We start from the raw sequence: 9,587 nt of genomic DNA, 5'->3' as shown, positions 1-9,587 counted from the left end.
CAGAGACAGAATTGCCATAGTTCATCTTTCTCTTGAAGAAGTTCCTGTGTTTGTATACCGTAGGGTTTTGTAATCAAGGAGTTTTGTGATCTTCATTGTGTGATGAATTTAAGAACTCTGCATTTAACATCTTTCTCAAGTTGGTGAGTGAGTCGCGTACTGGGATTCGTGCATCGAATTGATTAGTCACGTATTGGGAGCCGTGCATTAAAAGGAGAGATTGTCATTATAGAACAAGTCCAATTGAGTATTGGGGTAAGAGTTCAACTGTAGGTTGGTATAAGGTACTGGGATTCCTTTTCTTGTAACCGCTTGCTATGATAATAGAGAATTCTCGGAAGTGGTGACCTTAAAATCACCTTATGAGGTTTTTGCCGTGTAGGTTTTCCCCATTCGTAAGCAAATCATCGTGTCAATTTATTTTCTGCTGCACTTTAACTTAGTTGGTGATTTTGTTTGTGCTACTATGCGTATTGCATGCTAATTGAATTAATTAATTAACTTGGCTAATTAATTTGTTAATTCATCACAAGAGGTCAATACATTCTTGGCCTATCATGTTTGTTATGTACAAATTGTTACTTGCCATGTGACACTATTTGTCCACATTATTCTAAATAGATAGAAGGTTGTGTCATTTGTCATTGTTATATGTGTTGACAAAAAAATCACTTGTCATCATTTCATGCATTTCCCAGTTGTGAGATCTATTTTTTGTAACATATAATTAGATTTGCGGTGCAAAAGCTAGTAGGATTCATCATGGTGTATGGATATGACTCGCAATAATAATATAATTAATCCAGTGTTTAAAGCTTGAAAGAAGATATAGAGCAAAAGCATCACAACAAAAAATTTTGTTGATTATAATAGCTATTTAACCTTAATTGGACATGATATTCAAACTATCAAAATGCTTAAATGTCCATTTTTTCAGTTCTTTATCGTGAAATTAAAAGCCCTATAGGTATGATAAAAGAAAATTATTAAATATTTTAGAATACAATGACATGATATTCTCTTCTCTTACATGAAATGTGAATTCATCATAAATTTTATCCATAAAATCGACTGTTATGTGAGATCAGAGATTACATAATTCTTATATTCTTAGAATATTGATTGTTACTCTACAATAAACTTTTTCAATGCACACTCAACCTAGTTCTTGCATGGCCCTTTGAAATTTGGAACTGCTCAGTTATACCAAGATGGGCCATAAGAAGCCAGACATGAGTAACTAGCTCTCCACCTCGAGTGAGTTGTTGAGCATGATGGTTCCATCGACACTTACTCGCCGCATGACATAGCATTTCCACCCATACATCACTTACCAATTCCCACTTCTTGTCAACTTCCAGGAACTGCAATGATTTAGCAAGCCGACATCCTTCAAATAACACTGACTTGCTTCTATCTCCTTTCACCTTAGATGGAGAAATTTCAGTGCTCACATCAAGTAAGATTATGCGAGCTTGATCCATATCACATAGAGATTTTCTTTCTTTAAAAAATTCCTTGGCCTCGGCACAAGTGTCTTGGAACCTGATTTGTTCAATCCCATTGGGCAGCATGGAAGGACGCATGACAAGAAGATACAACATATACTCTGATAACAACTCGCTGGCTTTACAATATTTAGACTGAACAGTGTCTGGGGATGTGTTCCAATCATATTCATAACAAAGGTTTGTTGCAATGTGCCAGAGAAGAATGCTTTGGTCGAAGTCTTTTTGTACGCTGTCTTTGAGTGTTTCATAATTTTCTTCGCTTAGTTCGTGGAGGCATTTTGCTCTCTTAGAAACCTGGTCACAAACCTTAATTCTCTCCTTGGGTGTTTTATGCTTTTCCTTGCTGCTGCAATCAGGGCATTTTGCATTATCAAGAACCCGGTCACCCCTAGATGCACATAATTCCTTGCATGCGTTGAGATCTGATTCTAGGACGCTCTTTGATTTCTTGAGAAGGTGCTTAAATATCAATTCCTTCAAATCACTAGAAACCTCCGATGAATCTTGGTATCGATACTTCTCTAGCAACTCATACATGCATAAGAACTTTTCGATAACACTGCACTTCGCTGGTTTCTCTTCGAGGCAATAGCTTATTAAGTTGTATTGCCCCATGGTACTAGACCACCTTTTGTTTCCAGACAACGGAAATAATGAAATAACTCTATAGAAGAGATCCACAGCAGAATTCTTGTGCCTACTCAGCCAAAGCATCGTCCAGTCTGAGTTAAGTAGTACTGACACTGCATATATTTCTAAGAATATGGCTCCAACCAGCAGTACATAAGTGATAACTATGTCGGCTGTCGAGAAGGCGAGCTTCTCAACGATCAAGAAAGCCAACAGTACAGACAGGGTACAAGAGAAACTGATGAAACGCAGAACACAACCCTTTCGAGAATATACCTTGAAGGCCTTGGTATAAAACACATCGAACATGAATCCTAGCTCAACCTCAATCACTTTGAATGCTTCATCAAAAGATGCTTTCTGAAAGAAGGATTGGCTGTTCACCTTATCTTGGATGCTGAGGATGAGATCTGCAAATAGCTGCTTGAAAGTTTTGAAGAAAACATAGGAATCTTGTAGAGTGGCAGCATCTGCAATCATAACGTTTTCAGGGGCTGTAAAGGAGATATCCTCTACAACCTGAACTTCACCGAATGTATCTGATGTAACGTCATACCCCTCGTCCTTCTTTGAGCGGTATTCTTCCATGTATCTGGCATAATTGGGACCCGGATCAGGACGACGGAGCATGGATGCTTTAAAATTTTCACTGCTAGCAGATCTCAGTACCCAAACTCTCTCCCATATCTTGATAATCCCCGGAATAAACATTGGAACTGCCAGAAAATTCAGGGCGGTTTTGGTCCAGGCTCTGAGGAAGACATACATAGCCACTCCCACCTGGATTAGTAGTGTTAGAGAGTGCCTCCGCCACAACTCATTGTCTTCCAAGGAGTAGGCAGTAATGGTGTCTGGACCGCCAAGGTGAAGGAGAAAAAAAGGAGCCCAGAATGCTGTAATTGCAAACTTTGGGTCTACGGTATTATCTCCTATAGTTCCTGCGTTGTTGGAAAGTACACTCAGGGAGACTGTTGCGGACCAGTCTGCAGACAGGTAGGCAACCCATAGAATGAAGCTGAGCTTGTTGCTGGTCGAATACTTTCTCGAATTGCCCATCAGAACAAGGATGATTTGTAAGCTAAGGCTAACCAAAACCATAGCCTGTATCTGCCATTCTTTCACCACTGTTCTCAATCCTGGTGGGAAAATCTCCATGACCTTCCTCGCCCTTGTGAAGATCAAAGTGCTAACTACTGAAGAAAGGCACAGATGCATTTATGAGTCACTATTTAGCAAGACAGAACATCATAGTTATTGAGAAAAAGTACAAATGATTAGTAGGTTAACTTACCCGTAACTACTATATCAGAGCTCTCTCTTCTTTCTCTGGCTTCTATAACTATAAGTGAGGATTCTCAGCAGTACCACATATGCAGCTTGAGCTGGTTTTCAATCATCGCAAGCAGCGGCTGAACCAATTTCTTTTTTCGTCTTTGTTTTTTTGGAGGAACCGAACTCCATAGATAAACATAAAAGAAGAGTTATTTTCACAATATTTTCATAATAAATTCTATATGATAGGTTATTACACGCTATTACTAATAGGTAAGAAAGTAATTTTAGTGATGAAATCAAATTAAAACCATGTAACAACTTATCAATTAAAATTTGTTGTAAAAATATTGTAAACATATCGCCTTTACAAAATACATGAGCATAATTACATATACCCATATATTAACTGATTTGGCAAAATATTATTTATTATCGTAGATGTGATACTGATTTTTAGCATCACAACATGTCAAATTGAACTAAAGAGAAAAGGTCCCCACAAAGTCAAAGTCTGAGGGCAAGTGGTTTTAGCTGTTGAATTAAGTGCGTGTACATATATACATACACGTGTGTGTATATATATATATATATATATGGTATTAGAGTCGGCCTGGTATTTTCATGTGGGCTCGAAGATATTACTTCACAAAGTGGACCCTAACGAAGACGTTAGGGATTTAAGTGGGGGAGATTGTGATCTCACCATTTGATTGATTGTATAATATGTATGAGTGTATGATAAGTTCCACATCAGGTATTTATTGGGTTGAATTGAGTTTTATTAACAACTACAAAGATCTTCAATTATGACTAGTCCTTTTAATATATATTGTAGATATGGCTAGCACTTTTCCTTGAGTCGTTACAGTGTCAAAGGCAGAGGAAGGTTACAAAAGAAAATTAGAGTTGACAAAAAGTTCAGCAGCCCCAACTCTCCAATTGTTCACTCTTACAGTTGCTCTACCCTAAACTTTCATCCCTTGAGCTCCAATTCAAAGTATTGTTAAAAGTCATACCCTTTCCTCCAGCTATTAATCTATTCTTCTGATCCAGTAATTATCACTTTTGAGCAATGTAAGGCGGTTTTGTTTTCATTAAAGCTACCGCATAACTTGGAGAAATTTCTTGTAGCTTTGTTTGGTATTCCAAAGCAAAAGACCACCATGTCCACTTTGTTTGTAATTTCTATTTCTAAGCACTTTTATGCCCATGTTGTACCTAGCGTCTGTGAATTCTTTCGTACAATTCCTGATCGTTTCCAAAATTTTCCCCTTCGATATTTGTCCATAGTCCTTGGGCTAGCGTACTTGGCTATCATCTTGTTTAGTTACAGAAAGTTTCAACCGTTGAAGGGGCGGTACAAGGGGCTTAGAAAGCAATACAAGCTTTTGAAAGCTCTCGTAGACGATGTAGATCACGTTTCAGAAATGGGGAAAAAGATAGATGAGAAAGCCCATCAGCATTGGGATTCACAACTGAGACCAGGAGGGACTGTGCAAGTAAGTACTGATGAGAGGGCATGGGTGACTAGACACCGAGAAGTGGTCGGCAAGGCAGAGGCTTGCCTCAAGGACTTCGACAGATTGAGTAAAAGAAGGCAATTTTTGAAGTGGTTATACTCCAGTTTAATGGATTTCAGAGAAATTGTTGTCCTCAGCGCAACAATAAAAGGAGCCAGCGATGATATGGATGATCTTTACTGGAAATCATATAAACAGATCTATGAAAGACTAGAGAGTTCAAGGTCTAACGTAAGAAGCCTGCAGGACAGACCAATAATATTGGATGATAAAAAATCTCCCCCTTATGATCCAGATGTGCGACTGAAATCAACTCAGTCTATAAAAGAGAAATTGAATGGCTTAATCCATGGAAAGCTGCAGGATTTAGATCGTGACAGGAAAGACGACATACAATACGACATTGTGTTTCCGCTGAAGCTACTGCTTGCTTTCCTGGAAGATTTACGTGAGCTTAGAATGGAAAGTCAGACGGAGAAGGCCTGGGTGGAGAATGCTGAGGATCTCATTCTGGATCTACAACATGACATGGACCGTATACTGAAAACAGCAAATCGTATGAGGTGGCTCTTTTATTTTGGTAATTGGATAGCAAGGGGTCAAATAAAGAAGTGGTATTACTGCTATCGTGGATTGCTAAGGTCCCTCATTTACGGCAAGGCTTACCGCTATCCATTCAAATTTGTCAGAAGAGATCCATCAAAATCCGTCAATGGTTCCCCAATAAAAAAGCAGACACGGACGTTTTCATCACAGGCCATAACAACCGATGACACGGGTATTTCTTCTCTTCTAAGCGACTTGGGCAAACAGCTCAAACAGGAGCAAGGCATGGATGAATTCGAACAACTACTCGTTAAGTTCGAGAGAGTACACAACTCTCTCATGAAGACAAAAGCAGTTGAAGGCATGGAGCATTCAAGAAAAGCATGGACAGATCAACTGAGTACAATTTTCCAAGATGCAGAGAAATCTTTCGATGCCTACCGAGAAAGTAAACCTTCCGACTGGAGCGAAAATCCTAACAAGACAGATTCTCGATCAAAGTTGAAAGCAGAATTTGACCGATTCTACCTCGCTCTCTACATTTTTCAGTTATGCATAAGCGCTTTCCGCATTGAACTAGGGAAAGCGAATAACTGGGTAGTCGACCTGGAAAAAGACATACATAATGTAGTCTCAGGGCTCATCACCAACAGTGAGAATCGCTCCACGTATTTTATTGTGGGAATGAAGGGCATCGGAAAGACAACACTGGCAAATATGGTTTATTACCACGGAGAGATTCAGAAGCATTTTAAATTCAGATATTGGGTGCCTGTAGATGATATAGTGGACGAGGATAAGAATGTACTCCCGGGAAAATTAGGAAAATACATCATGCAACCTCCTGCGACTAATAAGGAAGGGAAGGAAAAAGATTATACGTTCAAGGAGGTGAAAGAATTCTTGACGGATAAGAAGTACCTTGTGGTTCTGGACAACATCTCGTCAGTGGAAGCGTGGGATAGTGTAAAAGCAGCATTCCCGGATAGCACAAATGGGAGCAGAAGTTTGATCACCACACGGGTCAAGAGTGTAGCTTCACATGCTGGCCAAAATAGCAGGGATACCTACAAACTTCCACTACGAACCAAAGACGAGAGCTTTAAGTTGTTTCAACAGATGGTGGTCCTTCCGTCTGAACATTCTAATGAGCGTGAACTATCTCCAGAAAAAGTAAGAGACGCACAAAAGGTGATAAATCTCGCAAGTAAAGTTGTAGGAAGATGTGGAGGCTTGCCACTCTCCATTTTACGTGTTGGGTATCTATTGTCTGGGAAAGAGGTGACTTCTGAGGACTTTTCCAGGGTGCTTGAGATAATGGATCATAACCAAACATCATGGTCCGAAACCTTGCCTTCAAATGATGAAAAAGATTTTCCACAGGAACTAGTGAAATGTCTTTCTTACTTTGGACTCTTCCCCAAAGACTCTGAAACTCCAGCAAGGAGATTGGTAGCTTTGTGGGTTGCAGAAGGGTTGGCAAAGGCACAACAAATTGGTGATGAGCAAAAGCCTCCTGAATTTATTGCAAAGAAATATTTGGACGAGTTGATAAGCCTCAACTTGGTACAAGTAGTGGAAAGAAAGCCTAACGGGAAGACCAAGACATGTCGCTTCCCCAGTGCTCTGCGAGAGCAATGGTTGCGACGCTATCCAAATTCAAGCCTGGATCAACCTCTTGTTTATAATTTTGATGAAACTGATAACCGAATTAGTCATAGTCATGGTATACAAAATTTACTGAGAAGCTGCAGAAATCCCTTCTCCATTCTCTTCTTTGATACTCGAGAAGGAGTTAAACCTGGAGAAGACATAGGTCAATTCCTTTATACGGGCATTGCAAGTGGGCATCTATTACAGTTAAAGGTCCTTGATCTTGAATTTGTTTTCAGACCTCAATTGCCGAAGGCTATAAAGAAGTTAATTCATTTAACTTATCTGGGCTTGAGGTGGACTTACCTAGAAAAGATCTCAGCATCAATTGGCAACTTAACCAATCTCCAAACTCTGGACGTGAGGCATACTTATATCCGTGAACTCCCTAGTTCAATATGGAAATTGCAGAACCTTCGACACCTGTATATGGACCAGATTTATCGAAGCCGAATACATCAACGAAGGGGTAAATCTTTGAAAAATCTCCAAACGCTGCAGGGCGCGTTTGTAGATAAGGACAGTCCTCTGAAGAATGGCCTCGGTGGGTTGACCAACCTTAGAAAATTGGCACTATCATTCCAGTTGAACTTGTCACAGCAAACCAGATTGGCAGAGAGTCTCTTGAAATTGAAGCAGCTTCAAAATTTGAAACTGAATTCCATTGATGAAATGGGTCGACCTCAAGATCTAAAGGCGACATTCTTGTCAAGCCTTGACAATCTATCCAACCTATATTTGTTTGGAAAGTTTGAGACTTCATCTATTAATGGACTCCCAGGAAGCCTGACTGACCTTACCTTATCTGCCTCTAGACTTTCAGAAGATCCAATGCAAGAGCTAGGGAAGCTTCTTAAACTTAAATCTCTCAGTTTGCACTCTGGTTCTTATACTGGGAAAAAAATGTCTTGCTCCAAAGGAGGCTTTCCCGAGCTTCAAGTACTGAACTTCTGGATGCTTCAGGAGCTGGAAGAATGGAATGTGGAGGAACATTCAATGCCGAAGCTCAAGCAGTTGGAGATTCGTTCCTGCAAAAGTTTGAAGATCATAACTGGGTTGAGGAATCTGAAGGCACTCGGTAAATTGAAGTTAAAGGACACGCCAGTAGAAGTCACAGAAAAATCAGAGCAAACCAATGAGCGCAGTGATATTGCTCACTTTCCTTGCGTGATTATTGATTAGCAGTAGTCAATACTGAATGTAACTCAAGCTTTTACATATGTCAGGTTGCCTTTCTATTCATTTCTCTGTTCCTTTCTGATTTTTTAGTCCTTTAAATAAATCATTATGATTTTAACACTGCAACTTGTAACAGGTTTTTGCTTCCTTTCATTACTCGTTTGACAATGAGGAATGATTTGGGCATTGGAGATGATGTCTCAATGAATTGTCTGGCTCACCGGAGATACTCTTTTTCCTTTATTGTGTTGCTTGGGTCTAAGGTGTTTGATCAATAATAGTCGTTTGCTTGCCATTCAGATGAATGGAATAAAATGGTACGCTTTGTTAAAAAGTGCTACCATGTCTGTGTGCGTATTTTTCCCCCTTTGGGCGCTTGCTTCTATGGTATTTGATCAATAATATGTAATAGTCATATGCTTATCATGCAGATGACTGGAATAATTAAATTGTATAACGTGATACTATCTATATGTGCGCTTTTATTCGGTGGAGAGACATGTTCTTCTTTCTAAATGGATCTATCTGTTTGTGAATTGTGACTGATGGCTCTTAATGAATAATTATTTGGTCTGTTGTGCTAGTTGTCGTTTGTCCTTAGTAAAATAAGTTTTAATTATTTATTTTAGTTATTGCCATTCAAAAATGAATTGATTTTAACAAAATATAAAGTGAAACTGCTGTTCTTGTTGTAAATCATTTTATTGAGTAAGGAAAATATTGAACGGCATCTGCATCCTCTTGTAACTAACGTGAACATTGTGAAGTAGATTGAGAGTGGAACCAGGAAAAGAAGAGTATAAAACAAACAAAACCCATGGCAAACCCACAACCTAACGCCAATCTCCACACCACACCCAAACATTGATCTCTACGCCAAACCCCAAACGCCGATCTCCACTCCACCATACTAATTTGGAGTTTTGGTAGCTATGGAGTTTTGAGTTTTGGTGGCTATGGAGTTTTAAGTCTGAAGAGAAGGAGTGAGTGAGGACTGAAAGGAGAGAGAATCAGAGATTGAGAGTCGAATAGAGAGAGAGACACAATAAAATATTAGTTTTTTTTGTTTTAGAATTGTGCTACAGTGTAATTCTAAATGTAGAATTGCCTTTAGAATTGCACTGTAGTAGTATTGCAAAAAAATTTGCAATACCTGGGTTTACAATTCTCTGATATAGAGCACTTTGGGGCTGCAAATGCCAAATTCTCCTTACATTTGGCATTTGCATTCCCAAATGCTAATGCTCTAGTAAGAGAAAGTTGGAGTATAGGT

General features: G+C 39.2%; 2 protein-coding genes across 2 annotated transcripts; one reads left to right on the top strand and one right to left on the bottom strand.

The window, feature by feature from the left end:
* Positions 1-1,033: 1,033 nt before the first annotated feature.
* Positions 1,034-3,669, bottom strand: LOC136067160 (uncharacterized). The gene is made up of 2 exons (XM_065772605.1): positions 3,433-3,669; positions 1,034-3,334 (listed from the first exon to the last, which is right to left on the bottom strand). Exon 2 carries the CDS (start codon positions 3,294-3,296, stop codon positions 1,146-1,148), a length of 2,151 nt encoding a protein of 716 aa, XP_065628677.1. The 5' UTR covers positions 3,297-3,334; positions 3,433-3,669; the 3' UTR covers positions 1,034-1,145.
* A 649-nt stretch (positions 3,670-4,318) lies between these two features.
* On the top strand, positions 4,319-8,897 carry LOC111985757 (protein RECOGNITION OF PERONOSPORA PARASITICA 7-like). Its single transcript, XM_065772604.1, has 2 exons — positions 4,319-8,361; positions 8,451-8,897. Exon 1 carries the CDS (start codon positions 4,580-4,582, stop codon positions 8,315-8,317), a length of 3,738 nt encoding a protein of 1,245 aa, XP_065628676.1. The 5' UTR covers positions 4,319-4,579; the 3' UTR covers positions 8,318-8,361; positions 8,451-8,897.
* The last annotated feature ends 690 nt before the right edge of the window (positions 8,898-9,587 follow it).

Source organism: Quercus suber, unplaced genomic scaffold (genome assembly GCF_002906115.3).
Source record: "Quercus suber isolate HL8 unplaced genomic scaffold, Cork oak 2.0 scaffold_61, whole genome shotgun sequence".
NCBI lineage: Eukaryota > Viridiplantae > Streptophyta > Magnoliopsida > Fagales > Fagaceae > Quercus > Quercus suber.
The sequence above is the reverse complement of the archived record's forward strand: the minus strand, read 5'-3'. Positions and strand labels throughout refer to the sequence as shown.

Bases quoted from the DNA above. Each gene is read 5' to 3' on its own strand.
- LOC136067160 (XM_065772605.1), bottom strand. From the start codon at position 3,296: ATGGAGATTTTCCCACCAGGATTGAGAACAGTGGTGAAAGAATGGCAG.
- LOC111985757 (XM_065772604.1), top strand. From the start codon at position 4,580: ATGTCCACTTTGTTTGTAATTTCTATTTCTAAGCACTTTTATGCCCAT.